We start from the raw sequence: 22,942 nt of genomic DNA, 5'->3' as shown, positions 1-22,942 counted from the left end.
TAATACATCCATTTCTGCAGTCACTTGTTTTAAGACCCTAGGATGCAGGCCGTCTGGTCCAGGGGACCTGTCAACCTTTAGTCACATTAGTTTTCGGAGTACTTTCTCTCTTGTGATTGTTTTAAGTTTCTCCCTCTCTTTTACTTCTTGATTTTCCAGTATTCTTGGGATTGTTTTGAGTCTTCCACAGTGAAGACAGTCACAAAATACCTGTTCAATGCTTCCGCCATTTCCTTGATTCCCATTATTAATTCCCCAGTCTCGCCCTCCAAGGGACCAACACTCACTTTAGTTACTCTTTTCCTTTTTAAATACTTGTAGAAACTCTATCTGTTTTTATATTTCTAGCTAGCTTTCTTTCGTACTCGAGTTTCTCCCCCCTTATTTTTTTTCACTCGTCCTTTGCTGGTTTCTAAAATCTGTCCAATCTTCAGACCTACCACTAATCTTTGCAGTATTATATTCTTTTTCTTTCAATTTGACACTATTTTTAACTTCCTTAGATGGACAAACAGATTGTGAGACAGACAGATGGACAGACAGATTGTGAGACAGACAGATGGACAGACAGATTGTGAGACAGACAGACGGACAGACAGATGGCGAGACAGATAGATGGGCAGACAGATTGTGAGACAGACAGATGGACAGACAGATGGCGAGACAGACAGATGGACAGACCGATTGTGAGACAGACAGATGGACAGACAGATTGTGAGACAGACAGACGGACAGACAGATTGTGAGACAGACAGACGGACAGACAGATGGCGAGACAGATAGATGGACAGACAGATTGTGAGACAGACAGACGGACAGACAGATGGAGAGACAGACAGATGGACAGACAGATTGCGAGACCGCCAGATGGGCAGACAGATTGTGAGACAGACAGATGGACAGACAGATTGTGAGACCGCCAGATGGGCAGACAGATTGTGAGACAGACAGATGGACAGACAGATTGTGAGACAGACAGATGGACAGACAGATTGTGAGACAGACAGACGGACAGACAGATTGTGAGACAGACAGATGGACAGACAGATTGTGAGACAGACAGATGGACAGACAGATTGTGAGACAGACAGACGGACAGACAGATTGTGAGACAGACAGATGGACAGACAGACAGACGGACAGACAGATGGAGAGACAGACAGATGGACAGACAGATTGCGAGACCGCCAGATGGGCAGACAGATTGTGAGACAGACAGATGGACAGACAGATTGTGAGACAGACAGATGGACAGACAGATTGTGAGACAGACAGACGGACAGACAGATTGTGAGACAGACAGATGGACAGACAGATTGTGAGACAGACAGATGGACAGACAGATTGTGAGACAGACAGACGGACAGACAGATTGTGAGACAGACAGATGGACAGACAGATTGTGAGACAGACAGACGGACAGACAGATGGCGAGACAGACAGATGGACAGACAGATTGCGAGGCCGCCAGATGGGCAGACAGATTGTAAGACAGACAGATTGTGAGACAGACAGAAGGCGAGACAGACAGATGGACAGACAGATTGCGAGACCGCCAGATGGGCAGACAGATTGTGAGACAGACAGATGGACAGACAGATTGTGAGACAGACAGATGGACAGACAGATTGTGAGACAGACAGATGGACAGACAGATGGCGAGACAGACAGATGGACAGACAGATTGTGAGACAGACAGATGGACAGACAGATGGCGAGACAGACAGATGGACAGACAGATGGCGAGACAGACAGATGGACAGACAGATTGTGAGACTGACAGACGGACAGACAGATTGTGAGACAGACAGATGGACAGACAGATTGTGAGACAGATAGATGGGCAGACAGATGGCGAGACAGACAGATGGACAGACAGATTGTGAGACAGACAGATGGACAGACAGATTGTGAGACTGACAGACGGACAGACAGATGGCGAGACAGACAGATGGACAGACAGATTGTGAGACAGACAGATGGACAGACAGATTGTGAGACAGACAGATGGACAGACAGATTGTGAGACAGCTAGATGGACAGACAGATGGCGAGACAGACAGATGGACAGACAGATGGCGAGACAGACAGATGGACAGACAGATGGCGAGACAGACAGATGGACAGACAGATTGTGAGACTGACAGACGGACAGACAGATGGCGAGACAGACAGATGGACAGACAGATTGTGAGACAGACAGATGGACAGACAGATTGTGAGACAGACAGACGGACAGACAGATTGTGAGACAGACAGATGGACAGACAGATGGCGAGACAGACAGATGGACAGACAGATTGTGAGACAGATAGATGGACAGACAGATGGCGAGACAGACAGATGGGCAGACAGATGGCGAGACAGACAGATGGACAGACAGATGGCGAGACAGACAGATGGGCAGACAGATGGCGAGACAGACAGATGGACAGACAGATTGTGAGACAGACAGATGGACAGACAGATGGCGAGACAGACAGATGGACAGACAGATTGCGAGACAGACAGATGGACAGACAGATTGCGAGACCGCCAGATGGGCAGACAGATTGTGAGACAGACAGATGGACAGACAGATTGTGAGACAGACAGATGGACAGACAGATTGTGAGACTGACAGACGGACAGACAGATGGCGAGACAGACAGATGGACAGACAGATTGTGAGACAGACAGATGGACAGACAGATTGTGAGACAGACAGATGGACAGACAGATGGCGAGACAGACAGATGGACAGACAGATTGTGAGACAGACAGATGGACAGACAGATGGCGAGACAGACAGATGGACAGACAGATGGCGAGACAGACAGATGGACAGACAGATGGCGAGACAGACAGATGGACAGACAGATGGCGAGACAGACAGATTGACAGACAGATTGCGAGACCGCCAGATGGGCAGACAGATTGTGAGACAGACAGATGGACAGACAGATTGTGAGACAGACAGACGGACAGACAGATTGTGAGACAGACAGACGGACAGACAGATGGCGAGACAGACAGATGGACAGACAGATTGTGAGACAGACAGATGGACAGACAGATGGCGAGACAGACAGATGGCGAGACAGACAGATGGACAGACAGATTGCGAGATCGCCAGATGGGCAGACAGATTGTGAGACAGACAGATGGACAGACAGATTGTGAGACAGACAGATGGACAGACAGATGGCGAGACAGACAGACGGACAGACAGATTGTGAGACAGACAGACGGACAGACAGATTGTGAGACAGACAGATGGACAGACAGATTGCGAGACCGCCAGATGGGCAGACAGATTGTGAGACAGACAGATGGACAGACAGATTGTGAGACAGACAGATGGACAGACAGATTGTGAGACAGACAGACGGACAGACAGATTGTGAGACAGACAGATGGACAGACAGATTGCGAGACCGCCAGATGGGCAGACAGATTGTGAGACAGACAGATGGACAGACAGATTGCGAGACCGCCAGATGGGCAGACAGATTGTGAGACAGACAGATGGACAGACAGATTGTGAGACAGCTAGATGGACAGACAGATTGTGAGACAGACAGATGGACAGACAGATGGCGAGACAGATAGATGGACAGACAGATTGTGAGACAGACAGATGGACAGACAGATGGCGAGACAGACAGATGGACAGACAGATTGTGAGACAGACAGATGGACAGACAGATGGCGAGACAGACAGATGGACAGACAGATTGTGAGACAGACAGACGGACAGACAGATTGTGAGACAGACAGATGGGCAGACAGATTGCGAGACCGCCAGATGGGCAGACAGATTGTGAGACAGACAGATGGACAGACAGATTGTGAGACAGACAGATGGACAGACAGATTGTGAGACAGACAGACGGACAGACAGATTGTGAGACAGACAGATGGACAGACAGATTGCGAGACCGCCAGATGGGCAGACAGATTGTGAGACAGACAGATGGACAGACAGATTGCGAGACCGCCAGATGGGCAGACAGATTGTGAGACAGACAGATGGACAGACAGATTGTGAGACAGCTAGATGGACAGACAGATTGTGAGACAGACAGATGGACAGACAGATGGCGAGACAGATAGATGGACAGACAGATTGTGAGACAGACAGATGGACAGACAGATGGCGAGACAGACAGATGGACAGACAGATTGTGAGACAGACAGATGGACAGACAGATGGCGAGACAGACAGATGGACAGACAGATTGTGAGACAGCTAGATGGACAGACAGATTGTGAGACAGACAGATGGACAGACAGATGGCGAGACAGATAGATGGACAGACAGATTGTGAGACAGCTAGATGGACAGACAGATGGCGAGACAGACAGATGGACAGACAGATTGTGAGACAGATAGATGGACAGACAGATTGTGAGACAGACAGATGGACAGACAGATGGCGAGACAGACAGATGGACAGACAGATTGTGAGACAGCTAGATGGACAGACAGATTGTGAGACAGACAGATGGACAGACAGATGGCGAGACAGATAGATGGACAGACAGATTGTGAGACAGCTAGATGGACAGACAGATGGCGAGACAGACAGATGGACAGACAGATTGTGAGACAGATAGATGGACAGACAGATGGCGAGACAGATAGATGGACAGACCGATTGTGAGACAGACAGATGGACAGACAGATTGTGAGACAGCTAGATGGACAGACAGATTGTGAGACAGACAGATGGACAGACAGATGGCGAGACAGATAGATGGACAGACCGATTGTGAGACAGACAGATGGACAGACAGATTGTGAGACAGACAGATGGACAGACAGATTGTGAGACAGACAGATGGACAGACAGATGGCGAGACAGATAGATGGACAGACAGATTGTGAGACAGACAGATGGACAGACAGATGGCGAGACAGACAGATGGACAGACAGATTGTGAGACAGACAGATGGACAGACAGATTGTGAGACAGACAGATGGACAGACAGATGGCGAGACAGATAGATGGACAGACAGATGGCGAGACAGATAGATGGACAGACAGATTGTGAGACAGACAGATGGACAGACAGATTGTGAGACAGACAGATGGACAGACAGATTGTGAGACAGCTAGATGGACAGACAGATTGTGAGACAGACAGATGGACAGACAGATTGTGAGACAGCTAGATGGACAGACAGATTGTGAGACAGACAGATGGACAGACAGATTGTGAGACAGATAGATGGACAGACAGATTGTGAGACAGACAGATGGACAGACAGATTGTGAGTATAATGTCACTTAACAGGCAGTGGACAAGGAAGCAGTGCAAATGCTGAGAGTTAGGGCTGGAGCTGGGAGCATCCTGGGGCTTTGGTCAGCAGACCCTGGTTCTGTCTATCAATGGGTCTGAAGGTAAGTAGAGGAGGGCAATCCACCATCACAATGAATCCATAGATCAGTTTAAGGTCTGCTTTGGATCTCGTGATAATCTGGAACTTTCTTAAAATCTGCTGGAGGAGAAAAAGAATACAAAATGTGTTAGATGGCAACTCAACGATAAAGTGATTCCAATTATAGCTGAATAGCTCAAGGGTTGGTGGGGAGGGAGGTGCTGAACCGTGCTGAGTGAGTTGATCCAGTACAGGGAGCTGTAAGGATCCCCTGGGTTTAGGAGGGGACCTGCTCCTGATCTTTAACAAAAGGTTAGGGCTCTTCTGAGAACAGGGGGCAGGGGGGATGGACGGGGGGGTGGGGGGGGGGGGGGTTGCGAGGAGAAGAGGACAAATGTCAAAGACAGCATGTCTACCAAGCCTGATCCCATGCTCACTATTTACACAAGTGTGCTCTCAGCAGGAGTGATCACAAAGCATGAAATCTGTTAGAGATGTGATAACTCAGGCTGCTTGGTTTGGTTCAGCACAATACCAGGTGGTGCACCTGCCCATTGAGCCCAGGCGAGGGGTGGGAGTGGAGGTGGGGGTGGGAGTGGGAGTGGGAGTGGGGGTGGGAGTGGGGGTGGGGGTGGGGGTGGGGGTGGGGGTGGGAGTGGGGGTGGGGGTGGGGGTGGGAGTGGGGGTGGGGGTGGGGGTGGGGGTGGGAGTGGGGGTGGGGGTGGGGGTGGGAGTGGGGGTGGGGGTGGGGGTGGGGGTGGGAGTGGGGGTGGGGGTGGGGGTGGGAGTGGGGGTGGGAGTGGGGGTGGGAGTGGGGGTGGGGGTGGGGGTCAGCTGGTCCAATTTTCAGCAGGAAACTCACGTGGATTAGAAAGAGTGCGATTTCTGTCTCAGCAATCCTGCGTCCAATACATTGCCGTACCCCAAACCCAAAGGCCAAGGCCCGGAAGTAGTTGCCATCACTGGTAAGCCACCTGCCTGGGTTGTACCTCTGGGGGTCAGGGAAGGTGTCTGGACACCTGCCTAAGGAGTAAAGTCCTGCCTGTACCAAGGTCTGAGGAGAGAGAGATTAAAGACTGAATTAGGAACATTAGATGGGTCAACTCCCACAGCACCATCTTTAATGCTTCCCTTTAAACAGTTACATTGTGAAAGCGTCTTTCACCATCCCAGGACATCTCAAAGTGTTTTACAGCCAATGATTTATTACTTTGAAGTGCAGTCACTGTTGTAACGTAGGAAACAAGGCAAACAATTTGTGCAAAGCAAGCTCTCACAAACGTGATGACAAGATTTTTTTTTTCCAAACCATGTTGTTTGAGTGATAAATAACACAGAAGACTGGAATCTTGTACCCTTCGAAAAAAAAATAGTGCCCACAGGATCTTTCACACCCAGCACCGTCTTGCTTTAATGTCTCATCTGAAATATGACCCTCCGACAGGGGGCCGCTCCCTCGGCGCTGGCCCTCCGACAGGGGGCCGCTCCCTCGGCGCTGGCCCTCCGACAGGGGGCCGCTCCCTCGGCGCTGGCCCTCCGACAGGGGGCCGCTCCCTCGGCGCTGGCCCTCCGACAGGGGGACGCTCCCTCGGCGCTGGCCCTCCGACAGGGGGCCGCTCCCTCGGCGCTGGCCCTCCGACAGGGGGCCGCTCCCTCGGCGCTGGCCCTCCGACAGGGGGCCGCTCCCTCGGCGCTGGCCCTCCGACAGGGGGCCACTCCCTCGGCACTGATTTGGAGTGTGAGCCTAGATTTTTATGCTGAAGTGGGACTTCTGATTCAGGGTGTGTATAATTCACTGAGCCACAGCTGTCACTACCCATTAACAAAGAGGTCACCTTGAAGGAACCGAGCTCTTGTAAACTATTCAGAGAAGCCCACTCAGACTGAGATACTGAGAGATGTTGGGAATGATTGAGGGTGGTGTGACCATGGTTTGAAGCTAATGTCTTTGAGAGTTAGGATCTGAAGGTCAGACTGCACTTACCCCGGCTGGGATGTGGTAGTTCTGAATGACTATGTCCCGGATCGGGTAACGTTGCAGAGTGATGCCAATGGGGTACAGCCTGAGAAATAATACAGCAAGAGTTACTGGCCAGATCTGCATTAACTGTATGAGCAATCCATATAGACCCACACCCTCCCCCAGTAGGTACTGACTCGGACTGAGGTACAGCGTCACACCCCCTCATGCCTGTACTATAGTGGGCCTCACAGCCAACACAGAGTCTGTTTTCATCTGTATTTACATACACACCTCCCAGCAGGAGTCACTGGACAGTGATAAGGAGCAGGAACCCTGGCTGATTTCCCCCTCTCTCAGACCCAGGGCTCACTGGACAGTGATCAGGAGCAGGAACCCTGGCTGATTTCCCCCTCTCTCTAACCCAGGGATCACTGGACAGTGATCAGGAGCAGGAACCCTGGCTGATTTCCCCCTCTCTCAGACCCAGGGCTCACTGGACAGTGATCAGGAGCAGGAACCCTGGCTGATTTCCCCCTCTCTCTAACCCAGGGATCACTGGACAGTGATCAGGAGCAGGAACCCTGGCTGATTTCCCCCTCTCTCAGACCCAGGGCTCACTGGACAGTGATCAGGAGCAGGAACCCTGGCTGATTTCCCCCTCTCTCTAACCCAGGGGTCACTGGACAGTGATCAGGAACAGGAACCCTGGCTGATTTCCCCCTCTCTCAGACCCAGGGGTCAGTGGACAGTGATCAGGAACAGGAACCCTGGCTGATTTCCCCCTCTCTCAGACCCAGGGCTCACTGGACAGTGATCAGGAGCAGGAACCCTGGCTGATTTCCCCCTCTCTCTCTAACCCAGGGGTCACTGGACAGTGATCAGGAACAGGAACCCTGGCTGATTTCCCCTCTCTCAGACCCAGGGGTCAGTGGACAGTGATCAGGAACAGGAACCCTGGCTGATTTCCCCTCTCTCAGACCCAGGGGTCAGTGGACAGTGATCAGGAGCAGGAACCCTGGCTGATTTCCCCCTCTCTCTAACCCAGGGATCAATGGACAGTGATCAGGAGCAGGAACCCTGGCTGATTTCCCCCTCTCTCTAACCCAGGGATCAATGGACAGTGATCAGGAGCAGGAACCCTGGCTGATTTCCCCTCTCTCTCTAACCCAGGGCTCACTGGACAGTGATCAGGAGCAGGAACCCTGGCTGATTTCCCCCTCTCTCTAACCCAGGGATCACTGGACAGTGATCAGGAGCAGGAACCCTGGCTGATTTCCCCCTCTCTCAGACCCAGGGCTCACTGGACAGTGATCAGGAGCAGGAACCCTGGCTGATTTCCCCCTCTCTCTGACCCAGGGGTCAGTGGACAGTGATCAGGAGCAGGAACCCTGGCTGATTTCCCCCTCTCTCTAACCCAGGGGTCACTGGACAGTGATCAGGAGCAGGAACCCTGGCTGATTTCCCCCTCTCTCTGACCCAGGGGTCAGTGGACAGTGATCAGGAGCAGGAACCCTGGCTGATTTCCCCCTCTCTCTCTAACCCAGGATTCACTGGACAGTGATCAGGAGCAGGAACCCTGGCTGATTTCCCCTCTCTCTAACCCAGGGGTCACTGGACAGTGATCAGGAGCAGGAACCCTGGCTGATTTCCCCTCTCTCTCTAACCCAGGGGTCACTGGACCGTGATCAGGAGCAGGAACCCTGGCTGATTTCCCCCTCTCTCTCTAACCCAGGGGCCAGTGGACAGTGATCAGGAGCAGGAACCCTGGCTGATTTCCCCCTCTCTCTCTAACCCAGGGGCCAGTGGACAGTGATCAGGAGGAGGAACCCTGGCTGCCTTCCCCCTCTCTCTAACCCAGGGGTCAGTGGACAGTGATCAGGAGCAGGAACCCTGGCTGATTTCCCCCTCTCTCTCTAACCCAGGGGTCACTGGACAACAGTTAATAAATAATGTACCGTAAAGTTTCCTTGATTGCTCCTCTGAGGAGTGGAACAGAGTGAAGTAATTTACAGACGTCACCCTGAGCATCCTGGTAGGCCGCAGTGACCTCATCATGAAGTGTGCTTTGAACACTTGGATTCCGAGCCAGTTCGAATAATGTGAAAAGGAGGCTGTGTGCAGTCTGGATAAGAAGAAATATATAATGGCTGACTTCACCCTCCACCCCCTCACTCACCCCCCAACCCCCCCCACCGAACCTCCCCCCCGAACCTCCCCCCACGTCCCATCCCGAACCTCCCCCCACGACCCATCCCACCCCTCCCTCCAAAACTCCCCCCGCGTCACGTCCCTCCCCTCCCCCCGAACCTCCCTCCACGTCCTGTCCCTCCCCTCCCCCCCAAACCTCCCTCCACGTCCTGTCCCTCCCCTCCCCCCGAACCTCCCCCCACGTCCCGTCCCTCCCCTCCCCCCCCCTACTCACCGTATCGACACTGCCAACCATCAGCTCTGTCACGTTGGCCTTGATGATGTCTACTGGGAGCTTAGAGTGAAGCAAGAGCTCACTCAGGATTCCTGAATACTCCTGCTGTACTTCCAGAGTATTCTTGAACTTCTGGACAAGTTGCTCAACACACTGGTCAGCTGGAGACAGATAGAGAGCAGGGTTACTGAGGGCAGAGCTTGGAAATGAACCTTTAATTCTCTCTCTCCTGGCCTTGGATTACAGGCTCTGGGGGACCTCCAGTGCCTTCCCAAGAAGCATCTGAAAAGCCTGGGCCCACACAGGGAGCGCCAGTGGGTTCTTTGGCCATGAGGTCCATTGTAGCCCGAGCCTGTCCACTCGCACAGTAACAACCCTTGGGGATTTCGCCCCCACCCCCAAGTGGGTGAGATGGAACCACCATTTATCGTGTTGACGTGGTCCAATATCGCCCTGGGCAGTGTCTTGACACGGTAACACTACTCCCCAGTCCACCTCTTCCCTCCTATGTGAACAATCCCATGACATAGTAAACTGGCACGAGGACAGACTTAGCTTGTGGTCCCCACCGTGTTCAAAGAGGATGTCCCACGCCGCCACGTGATCCCGCCAGGGCTTCATATTCAACCGCTTCACCAGCTGGAGTGGCAGGTGCAGCAGAGGGATGGTCGTCCGCAACATGTCCTCGACAGCGCCGATGAACCGCTCTGAACTGGGACACACTTGGTCTGCAAACAAGCCCAGCCGCTTGCCATACAGAAGGTTAAAACTAGCTGGAAACAGAGACCGCGAGATATAACCCAGGCAAAAGGAGACAGAGACCGCGAAATATAACCCGGGCAAAAGGAGACAGGGACCGCGAAATATAACCCGGGCAAAAGGAGACAGGGACCGCGAAATATAACCCGGGCAAAAGGAGACAGGGACCGCGAAATATAACCCGGGCAAAAGGAGACAGGGACCGCGAAATATAACCCGGGCAAAAGGAGACAGGGACCGCGAGATATAACCCGGGCAAAAGGAGACAGGGACCGCGAGATATAACCCGGGCAAAAGGAGACGGGGACCGCAAAATATAACCCGGGCAAAAGGAGACGGGGATCGCGAAATATAACCCGGGCAAAAGGAGACAGGGACCGCGAAATATAACCCGGGCAAAAGGAGACAGGGACCGCGAAATATAACCCGGGCAAAAGGAGACAGGGACCGCGAAATATAACCCGGGCAAAAGGAGACAGGGACCGCGAAATATAACCCGGGCAAAAGGAGACAGGGACCGCGAAATATAACCCGGGCAAAAGGAGACAGGGACCGCGAGATATAACCCGGGCAAAAGGAGACAGGGACCGCGAGATATAACCCGGGCAAAAGGAGACGGGGACCGCAAAATATAACCCGGGCAAAAGGAGACGGGGATCGCGAAATATAACCCGGGCAAAAGGAGACGGGGACCGCGAAATATAACCCGGGCAAAAGGAGACAGGGACCGCGAGATATAACCCAGGCAAAAGGAGACAGGGACCGCGAGATATAACCCAGGCAAAAGAAGACAGGGACCGCGAGATATAACCCGGGCAAAAGGAGACGGGGACCGCGAAATATAACCCGGGCAAAAGGAGACAGGGACCGCGAGATATAACCCGGGCAAAAGGAGACGGGGACCGCGAAATATAACCCAGGCAAAAGGAGACGGGGACCACGAGATATAACCCGGGCAAAAGGAGACGGGGACCGCGAAATATAACCCAGGCAAAAGGAGACGGGGACCACGAGATATAACCCGGGCAAAAGGAGACGGGGACCGCGAGATATAACCCAGGCAAAAGGAGACAGGGACCGCGAGATATAACCCGGGCAAAAGGAGACGGGGACCGCGAAATATAACCCGGGCAAAAGGAGACAGGGACCGCGAGATATAACCCGGGCAAAAGGAGACGGGGACCGCAAAATATAACCCAGGCAAAAGGAGACGGGGATCGCGAAATATAACCCGGGCAAAAGGAGACGGGGACCGCGAAATATAACCCGGGCAAAAGGAGACAGGGACCGCGAGATATAACCCAGGCAAAAGGAGACAGGGACCGCGAGATATAACCCAGGCAAAAGAAGACAGGGACCGCGAGATATAACCCGGGCAAAAGGAGACGGGGACCGCGAAATATAACCCGGGCAAAAGGAGACGGGGACCGCGAGATATAACCCGGGCAAAAGGAGACGGGGACCGCGAGATATAACCCGGGCAAAAGGAGACGGGGACCGCGAAATATAACCCGGGCAAAAGGAGACGGGGACCGCGAGATATAACCCGGGCAAAAGGAGGCGGGGACCGCGAGATATAACCCGGGCAAAAGGAGACAAGGACCGCGAGATATAACCCAGGCAAAAGGAGACGGGGACCGCGAAATATAACCCGGGCAAAAGGAGACAGGGGCCGCGAGATATAACCCGGGCAAAAGGAGACGGGGACCGCGAGATATAACCCGGGCAAAAGGAGACGGGGACCGCGAGATATAACCCGGGCAAAAGGAGACGGGGACCGCGAGATATAACCCGGGCAAAAGGAGACAGGGACCGCGAGATATAACCCGGGCAAAAGGAGACGGGGACCGCGAAATATAACCCGGGCAAAAGGAGACGGGGACCGCGAAATATAACCCGGGCAAAAGGAGACAGGGACCGCGAAATATAACCCGGGCAAAAGGAGACGGGGACCGCAAGATATAACCCAGGCAAAAGGAGACAGAGACCGCGAAATATAACCCGGGCAAAAGGAGACAGAGACCGCGAAATATAACCCGGGCAAAAGGAGACAGGGACCGCGAGATATAACCCAGGCAATAGGAGACAGAGACCGCGAAATATAACCCGGGCAAAAGGAGACGGGGACTGCGAAATATAACCCGGGCAAAAGGAGACAGAGACCGCGAAATATAACCCGGGCAAAAGGAGACGGGGACCGCGAAATATAACCCGGGCAAAAGGAGACAGGGACCGCGAGATATAACCCAGGCAAAAGGAGACAGGGACCGCGAAATATAACCCGGGCAAAAGGAGACGGGGACCGCGAAATATAACCCGGGCAAAAGGAGACGGGGACCGCGAGATATAACCCAGGCAAAAGGAGACAGAGACCGCGAAATATAACCCGGGCAAAAGGAGACAGGGACCGCGAGATATAACCCAGGCAATAGGAGACAGAGACCGCGAAATATAACCCGGGCAAAAGGAGACGGGGACCGCGAAATATAACCCGGGCAAAAGGAGACAGGGACCGCGAGATATAACCCAGGCAAAAGGAGACAGGGACCGCGAAATATAACCCGGGCAAAAGGAGACGGGGACCGCGAAATATAACCCGGGCAAAAGGAGACGGGGACCGCGAGATATAACCCAGGCAAAAGGAGACAGGGACCGCGAGATATAACCCGGGCAAAAGGAGACGGGGACCGCGAAATATAACCCAGGCAATAGGAGACAGAGACCGCGAAATATAACCCAGGCAATAGGAGACAGAGACCGCGAAATATAACCCGGGCAAAAGGAGACAGAGACCGCGAAATATAACCCGGGCAAAAGGAGACAGGGACCGCGAGATATAACCCAGGCAATAGGAGACAGAGACCGCGAAATATCACCCGGGCAAAAGGAGACAGGGACCGCGAAATATAACCCGGGCAAAAGGAGACGGGGACCGCGAGATATAACCCAGGCAAAAGGAGACAGGGACCGCGAAATATAACCCGGGCAAAAGGAGACAGGGACCGCGAAATATAACCCGGGCAAAAGGAGACAGGGACCGCGAGATATAACCCAGGCAAAAGGAGACAGGGACCGCGAAATATAACCCGGGCAAAAGGAGACAGAGACCGCGAGATATAACCCGGGCAAAAGGAGACAGGGACCGCGAGATATAACCCGGGCAAAAGGAGGCGGGGACCGCGAGATATAACCCGGGCAAAAGGAGACAAGGACCGCGAGATATAACCCAGGCAAAAGGAGACGGGGACCGCGAAATATAACCCGGGCAAAAGGAGACAGGGGCCGCGAGATATAACCCGGGCAAAAGGAGACGGGGACCGCGAGATATAACCCGGGCAAAAGGAGACGGGGACCGCGAGATATAACCCGGGCAAAAGGAGACGGGGACCGCGAGATATAACCCGGGCAAAAGGAGACAGGGACCGCGAGATATAACCCGGGCAAAAGGAGACGGGGACCGCGAAATATAACCCGGGCAAAAGGAGACGGGGACCGCGAAATATAACCCGGGCAAAAGGAGACAGGGACCGCGAAATATAACCCGGGCAAAAGGAGACGGGGACCGCAAGATATAACCCAGGCAAAAGGAGACAGAGACCGCGAAATATAACCCGGGCAAAAGGAGACAGAGACCGCGAAATATAACCCGGGCAAAAGGAGACAGGGACCGCGAGATATAACCCAGGCAATAGGAGACAGAGACCGCGAAATATAACCCGGGCAAAAGGAGACGGGGACTGCGAAATATAACCCGGGCAAAAGGAGACAGAGACCGCGAAATATAACCCGGGCAAAAGGAGACGGGGACCGCGAAATATAACCCGGGCAAAAGGAGACAGGGACCGCGAGATATAACCCAGGCAAAAGGAGACAGGGACCGCGAAATATAACCCGGGCAAAAGGAGACGGGGACCGCGAAATATAACCCGGGCAAAAGGAGACGGGGACCGCGAGATATAACCCAGGCAAAAGGAGACAGAGACCGCGAAATATAACCCGGGCAAAAGGAGACAGGGACCGCGAGATATAACCCAGGCAATAGGAGACAGAGACCGCGAAATATAACCCGGGCAAAAGGAGACGGGGACCGCGAAATATAACCCGGGCAAAAGGAGACAGGGACCGCGAGATATAACCCAGGCAAAAGGAGACAGGGACCGCGAAATATAACCCGGGCAAAAGGAGACGGGGACCGCGAAATATAACCCGGGCAAAAGGAGACGGGGACCGCGAGATATAACCCAGGCAAAAGGAGACAGGGACCGCGAGATATAACCCGGGCAAAAGGAGACGGGGACCGCGAAATATAACCCAGGCAATAGGAGACAGAGACCGCGAAATATAACCCAGGCAATAGGAGACAGAGACCGCGAAATATAACCCGGGCAAAAGGAGACAGAGACCGCGAAATATAACCCGGGCAAAAGGAGACAGGGACCGCGAGATATAACCCAGGCAATAGGAGACAGAGACCGCGAAATATCACCCGGGCAAAAGGAGACAGGGACCGCGAAATATAACCCGGGCAAAAGGAGACGGGGACCGCGAGATATAACCCAGGCAAAAGGAGACAGGGACCGCGAAATATAACCCGGGCAAAAGGAGACAGGGACCGCGAAATATAACCCGGGCAAAAGGAGACAGGGACCGCGAGATATAACCCAGGCAAAAGGAGACAGGGACCGCGAAATATAACCCGGGCAAAAGGAGACAGAGACCGCGAGATATAACCCGGGCAAAAGGAGACAGGGACCGCGAGATATAACCCGGGCAAAAGGAGACAGGGACCGCGAGATATAACCCGGGCAAAAGGAGACGGGGACCGCGAAATATAACCCAGGCAAAAGGAGACGGGGACCGCGAGATATAACCCAGGCAAAAGGAGACAGAGACCGCGAGATATAACCCAGGCAAAAGGAGACAGAGACCGCGAGATATAACCCAGGCAAAAGGAGACGGGGACCACGAGATATAACCCGGGCAAAAGGAGACGGGGACCGCGAAATATAACCCAGGCAAAAGGAGACGGGGACCACGAGATATAACCCGGGCAAAAGGAGACAAGGACCGCAAGATATAACCCGGGCAAAAGGAGACAGGGACCGCGAGATATAACCCGGGCAAAAGGAGACGGGGACCGCAAAATATAACCCGGGCAAAAGGAGACAGGGACCGCGAGATATAACCCGGGCAAAAGGAGACGGGGACCGCGAGATATAACCCGGGCAAAAGGAGACGGGGACCGCGAGATATAACCCGGGCAAAAGGAGACAGGGACCGCGAGATATAACCCGGGCAAAAGGAGGCGGGGACCGCGAGATATAACCCGGGCAAAAGGAGACAAGGACCGCGAGATATAACCCAGGCAAAAGGAGACGGGGACCGCGAAATATAACCCGGGCAAAAGGAGACAGGGACCGCGAGATATAACCCGGGCAAAAGGAGACGGGGACCGCGAGATATAACCCGGGCAAAAGGAGACAGGGACCGCGAGATATAACCCGGGCAAAAGGAGACGGGGACCGCGAGATATAACCTGGGCAAAAGGAGACGGGGACCGCGAGATATAACCCGGGCAAAAGGAGACGGGGACCGCGAAATATAACCCGGGCAAAAGGAGACGGGGACCGCGAGATATAACCCGGGCAAAAGGAGACAGGGACCGCGAGATATAACCCGGGCAAAAGGAGACGGGGACCGCGAGATATAACCCGGGCAAAAGGAGACGGGGACCGCGAAATATAACCCGGGCAAAAGGAGACGGGGACCGCGAAATATAACCCGGGCAAAAGGAGACGGGGACCGCGAAATATAACCCGGGCAAAAGGAGCCAGGGACCGCGAAATATAACCCGGGCAAAAGGAGACAGGGACCGCGAGATATAACCCGGGCAAAAGGAGACGGGGACCGCGAAATATAACCCGGGCAAAAGGAGACGGGGACCGCGAAATATAACCCGGGCAAAAGGAGACGGGGACCGCGAGATATAACCCAGGCAAAAGGAGACAGAGACCACGAGATATAACCCAGGCAAAAGGAGACGGGGACCGCGAGATATAACCCGGGCAAAAGGAGACAGAGACCGCGAGATATAACCCGGGCAAAAGGAGACAGAGACCGCGAGATATAACCCAGGCAAAAGGAGACGGGGACCGCGAGATATAACCCGGGCAAAAGGAGACAGAGACCGCGAGATATAACCCGGGCAAAAGGAGACAGAGACCGTGAGATATAACCCAGGCAAAAGGAGACGGGGACCGCGAAATATAACCCGGGCAAAAGGAGACGGGGACCGCGAAATATAACCCGGGCAAAAGGAGACAGGGACCGCGAGATATAACCCGGGCAAAAGGAGGCGGGGACTGCGAGATATAACCCGGGCAAAAGGAGACGGGGACCGCGAAATATAACCCGGGCAAAAGGAGACGGGGACCGCGAGATATAACCCGGGCAAAAGGAGACAGGGACCGCGAGATATAACCCGGGCAAAAGGAGACGGGGACCGCGAAATATAACCCGGGCAAAAGGAGACAGGGACCGCGAGATATAACCCGGGCAAAAGGAGGCGGGGACCGCGAGATATAACCCGGGCAAAAGGAGGCGGGGACCGCGAGATATAACCCGGGCAAAAGGAGACATGGACCGCGAGATATAACCCGGGCAAATTCAGCAGGGGAATGGGAACCTAAATTGTAGTTCCAGTGTACAGGATGTTGAGAGTAGTGAGGTCAGGGATAAGGTTACAAGGACGCAAGAGGGCACTGGCAAGCAAGAATCTGGTTTAAAGTGTGTGTACTTCAACGCCAGGAGCATCCGGAATAAGGTGGGTGAACTTGCAGCATGGGTTGGTACCTGGGATCTCGATGTAGTGGCCATTTCGGAGACATGGGTAGAGCAGGGGCAGGAATGGATGTTGCAGGTTCCGGGATTTAGATGTTTCAGTAAGAACAGAGAAGATGGTAAAAGAGGGGGGGGGTGTGGCATTGTTAATCAAGGAGAGTATTACAGCGACAGAAAGGACGTTTGAGGACTCGTCTACTGAGGTAGTATGGGCCGAGGTTAGAAACAGGAGAGGAGAGGTCACCCTGTTGGTAGTCTTCTATAGGCCTCCGAATAGTTCCAGAGATGTAGAGGAAAGGATAGCGAAGATGATTCTCGACAGGGGCGAGAGTAACAGGGTAGTTGTTATGGGGGACTTTAACTTTCCAAATATTGACTGGAAATACTATAGTTCGAGTACTTTAGATGGGTCAGTTTTTGTCCAGTGTGTGCAGGAGGGTTTTCTGACACAGTATGAAGACAGGCCAACCAGGGGCGATGCCACATTGGATTTGGTATTGGGTAATGAACCCGGCCAGGTGTTGGATTTAGATGTAGGTGAGCACTTTGGTGATAGTGATCACAATTCGGTTAGGTTTACCTTAGCGATGGGCAGGGACAGGTATATACCGCAGGCAAGAATTATAGCTGGGGGAAAGGAAATTATGATGCGATTAGGCAAGATTTGGGATGCGTAGGATGGGGAAGGAAACTGCAGGGGATGGGCACAATCGAAATGTGGAGCTTATTCACGGAGCAGCTACTGCGTGTCCTTGATAAGTATGTACCTGTGAGGCAGGGAGGAAGTTGTCGAGCGAGGGAGCCGTGGTTTACTAAAGAAGTTGAAGCGCTTGTCAAGAGGAAGAAGAAGGCTTATGTTAGGATGAGATGTGAAGGCTCAGTTAGGGCGCTTGAGAGTTACAAGCTAGCCAGGAAGGATCTAAAGGGAGAGCTAAGAAGAGCAAGGAGAGGACACGAGAAGTCATTGGCGGATAGGATCAAGGAAAACCCTAAGGCTTTCTATAGGTATATCAGGAATAAAAGAATGACTAGAGTTAGATTAGGGCCAATCAAGGATAGTAGTGGGAAGTTGTGTGTGGAATCGGAGGAGATAGGGGAAGCGTTAAATGAATATTTTTCGTCAGTATTTACAGTAGAGAAAGAAAATGTTGTCGAGGAGAATACTGAGATTCAGACTACTAGGCTAGATGGGATTGAGGTTCACAAGGAGGAGGTGTTAGCAATTTTGGAAAGTGTGAAAATAGATAAGTCCCCTGGGCCAGATGGGATTTATCCTAGGATTCTCTGGGAAGCCAGGGAGGAGATTGCAGAGCCTTTGTCCTTGATCTTTATTTCGTCATTGTCGACAGGAATAGTGCCGGAAGACTGGAGGATAGCAAATGTCGTCCCCTTGTTCAAGAAGGGGAGTAGAGACAGCCCTGGTAATTATAGACCTGTGAGCCTTACTTCGGTTGTGGGTAAAATGTTGGAAAAGGTTATAAGAGACAGGATTTATAATCATCTTGAAAAGAATAAGTTCATTAGCGATAGTCAGCATGGTTTTGTGAAGGGTAGGTCGTGCCTCACAAACCTTATTGAGTTTTTCGAGAAGGTGACCAAACAGGTGGATGAGGGTAAAGCAGTGGATGTGGTGTATATGGATTTCAGTAAGGCGTTTGATAAGGTTCCCCACGGTAGGCTATTGCAGAAAATACGGAAGTATGGGGTTGAAGGTGATTTAGAGCTTTGGATCAGAAATTGGCTAGCTGAAAGATGACAGAGGGTGGTGGTTGATGGCAAATGTTCATCCTGGAGTTTAGTTACTAGTGGTGTACCGCAAGGATCTGTTTTGGGGCCACTGCTGTTTGTCATTTTTATAAATGACCTGGAAGAGGGTGTAGAAGGGTGGGTTAGTAAATTTGCGGATGACACGAAGGTCGGTGGAGTTGTGGATAGTGCCGAAGGATGTTGTAGGGTACAGAGGGACATAGATAGGCTGCAGAGCTGGGCTGAGAGATGGCAAATGGAGTTTAATGCGGAAAAGTGTGAGGTGATTCACTTTGGAAGGAGTAACAGGAATGCAGAGTACTGGGCTAATGGGAAGATTCTTGGTAGTGTAGATGAACAGAGAGATCTTGGTGTCCAGGTACATAAATCCCTGAAAGTTGCTACCCAGGTTAATAGAGCTGTTAAGAAGGCATATGGTGTGTTAGCTTTTATTAGTAGGGGGATCGAGTTTAGGAGCCACGAGGTCATGCTGCAGCTGTACAAAACTCTGGTGAGACCGCCCCTGGAGCATTGCGTGCAGTTCTGGTCACCGCATTATAGGAAGGATGTGGAAGCTTTGGAAAGGGTGCAGAGGAGATTTACTAGGATGTTGCCTGGTATGGAGGGAAGGTCTTACGAGGAAAGGCTGAGGGACTTGAGGTTGTTTTCGTTGGAGAGAAGGAGGAGGAGAGGTGACTTAATAGAGACATATAAGATAATCAGAGGGTTAGATAGGGTGGATAGTGAGAGTCTTTTTCCTCGGATGGTGATGGCAAACACGAGGGGACATAGCTTTAAGTTGAGGGGTGATAGATATAGGACAGATGTCAGAGGTAGTTTCTTTACGCAGAGAGTAGTAGGGGCGTGGAGCGCCCTGCCTGCAACAGTAGTAGACTCGCTAACTTTAAGGGCATTTAAGTGGTCATTGGATAGACATATGGATGAAAATGGAATAGTGTAGGTCAGATGGTTTCACAGGTCGGCGCAACATCGAGGGCCGAAGGGCCTGTACTGCGCTGTAATGTTCTGAAAAAAAACGGAGGCGGGGACCGCGAGATATAACCCGGGCAAAAGGAGACGGGGGTCAGAGTTGAGAGTTTGGGGGGGGCAAAGGGGGAGCGGGTTGTTCACCCGGGCACTGAATAATTCTTTAGTCACAACTGTGATGTGGGTTCCAGGAGCACACTCTATCCTTTGGTTCCTCACACCAGTTCCACATCTGAACAGGATATTTAACTGCAGGGGCATAACGACCAGCCACAAGCTTGTCTCCCCCCCATCCCCCACTCCCAAGGCACCGTGTGCCTCCCCATGAGTAACAGGGCAATGTGTGGGAGCAGGAATTGGAACAGATTCACCCTCACCCTACACCTCCTCCCCAAGTACTTACACTCGAGAGCGAATCGGAAGAGGTCAGGCATCATGTTGACCTCCGAGACTCCATGACCTGCCTCCAGCTGTCGGTCAACAAACTGTGTGAATTCCTGAGCCACCGGCTCCAGGAAGGGGGCGAATTTGCTGACCGCTGTTAGACAGATCACCTCCTTGTTCAGGACCAGCCGCTCGCTCCGCCATTCCTTGCCATTCCTGCACGGCCAAACCCAGGCACAGGTCATTCAAGGGCTTCTGACCCCTAACACCCCCCGTCCCATCCCACGGCAATAGGGCTCTGCTCACCTATGACCATTCCCAGCTCACTCCTGGCCCTCTGGAGAATAGATTCCATGAGAATTCCTTTCCCTCCCCTTAACATTCTCCCAGTACTGTGCCATTTTCTCCCAGACAAGGAGTGTCAATGGGTTATTCCACCATGGCAGTCAGTACCAATCCTGGCAAATGCAGGACACCAACTGTATGTGGATCATTCACATTCTGAATCTATCAATCTATCTGCACCCACCCCTGCAAGGTTCCTACCTCCCTTGGCACAGCTCCTCCAACGACATGGCCCTCCCTCTTCAGCCCTTCCGACGCCATGGCTCTCCAGTGTTGTGGCCCCTCCCTTGGCACTACATACCTCTGTATTAGCCTGGGATACTGATGACTCCCTTTTGTTTTGCGAGTCAACCTTTGGGACAGATTCCATGAAAACCACACAGAGAGTTCTCTGGCTGGGAGTCTAAGGGCTGGATTTTTACAGGCCACTTGGGGCAGCAGGGGGGTTCATGCACAATTTGAAGATCTCCTTCTTGGAGTTCGGCGCTGGGTCCTGCCGCCTCTGGAACGTGAAGCCATTTTTAAAGGGATGCCAGAGAGGGAGGGTCCGGCAACCCGGCACGCCTCCAATCCAAGGGCCTGCGGAGCTCATCAACAGGCTTGTCAGCAGCAGTTTATAGTTTTCAAAAGGAAGGGAATGGGGAAAACAGCATGCTTGGAACACGGCAGGGTGCACAAGTCATGAACACTACAGGGGGGCATCATGGCTGTGGGAAGGGCTGATTTACATAATGTAGAGGCCCAAAATAAAGCTCAGTGGTGAGTGGTAAAAATCCAGATGCCCGCTGGCATCACTCAGGCAGCTGGGGTTGGCAGGGGAAGGCCGGGTGAACGCACAAAGCCCAGCTGAGGGAGTTCAGATGGGAACAGACTTCAGTGGATGCAGTAAGAGGCCAGAGAAGAACAGCAGAGGGCTACAAGAGGAAGGTGGTGCTATCCTAGACATCGAGTCTATCACCCAAGAGTCAGCTACTTGTAAATGACAGAGCACCAGTGCTGTAGGAGGTTATGTCTATCCAGGTAGATGGTCTCAGACTTGTGCACTCTGATCCACAATGAGCCGAGACCTCACAGCCCCCAAGGCAGTCCCCTAACTGCAGCCGTTACCCTGAATTTCTATGCAACCGATTTGTTTCAGGGATCACCTGTGGGCACGGGGCATCTTGCAATTGGCAGCTCAACACGCCATCAGGTAAGTCACAGATCCATATTCAGGAGGGCAGGAGACTACATCCACTTTGATACAGATGGACCTGCGCAGGGGCAGAGGGCATTTGGCTTCACCTCCATCGCTGGATGCCCCAGGTGCAGGGCATCATCAATTGTGCCCATGTGGCCATCAAGGCACCCAGTGACCAGCCAGTGAGATCCATTAACAGGAAGGGCTTCCACTCCCTCAATTTCCAAATGGTCGGCTATCACAAGAGCTTCTGTCACGTGGGTGCTCACATTCCTGGCAGCTGCCATGTCTCTTTCATCCTCCACCAGTCCAGGCTGCCTCAGATCTTCACTCCAAACCCCAAAGTGCATGGATGGATCCAAGGGAAATCCCTTGAAGAGATGGCTACTGATCCCTATACGGGAGCCCCAGATAGAGGCACAGAGGTGAAACAACCAATGCCACCTGAGCAGGCCATTGGGCTTCTGAAGATGCGATTCCAGTGTCTGGACTGGTTGCCTGGTGCCCTCCAATACCCTCCTGTAAGGGTCTCGGTCATTGTGGTGGTCTGCTGTGCTCTCTGTTACATGGTTCTACAGGGAGGTATAGACCTTGAGAACAATGAGGCCCTGGAAAGAGATAGCTCATTGGGAGAGGAGCATGAGGGAAGAGAAGAGGAAGAGGGCGCAGATGGGGATAACATTGAAGAGAGAGGTGGCCCTGCTGCACAACGAGGCGTCCTCCTCCTGACATTCTCTGGGAAAAGGACCGCCCTCCTCTCCCTCATGGACACTAGCATTAGTTCCAGGTGGGCATCGGTGAAGCAAGGGTCTGCCCTGCCCGAGTGCCAGGCATCCAGCTCCGCTGTGACACCTCACTTCCCCTCTGCCTTGGTGTAAGGTTTTGGCACAAAATGCAGAGAAGTGACAGGTCAAGATTTATAGGGATCAGGACAATCAGCAGCCTCGGTG

At 52.8% G+C, this 22,942-nt stretch overlaps 1 protein-coding gene across 1 annotated transcript in view; it reads right to left on the bottom strand.

Moving 5' to 3' along the window:
- Positions 1-5,315: 5,315 nt before the first annotated feature.
- The window catches only part of LOC137356906 (cytochrome P450 11B, mitochondrial-like), a 29,004-nt gene continuing 11,377 nt past the window's right edge, over positions 5,316-22,942 (bottom strand). The window contains exons 3-9 of the mRNA XM_068022744.1: positions 20,487-20,683; positions 10,321-10,524; positions 9,752-9,912; positions 9,285-9,451; positions 7,351-7,429; positions 6,229-6,420; positions 5,316-5,483 (exon numbers count right to left, since the gene is read on the bottom strand). Coding sequence (XP_067878845.1) covers positions 5,316-5,483; positions 6,229-6,420; positions 7,351-7,429; positions 9,285-9,451; positions 9,752-9,912; positions 10,321-10,524; positions 20,487-20,683 — 1,168 coding nt within the window. The remainder of the gene's footprint in view (positions 5,484-6,228; positions 6,421-7,350; positions 7,430-9,284; positions 9,452-9,751; positions 9,913-10,320; positions 10,525-20,486; positions 20,684-22,942) is intronic.

The sequence above is a fragment of the Heterodontus francisci genome, chromosome 46, assembly GCF_036365525.1.
Source record: "Heterodontus francisci isolate sHetFra1 chromosome 46, sHetFra1.hap1, whole genome shotgun sequence".
NCBI lineage: Eukaryota > Metazoa > Chordata > Chondrichthyes > Heterodontiformes > Heterodontidae > Heterodontus > Heterodontus francisci.
The sequence above is the reverse complement of the archived record's forward strand: the minus strand, read 5'-3'. Positions and strand labels throughout refer to the sequence as shown.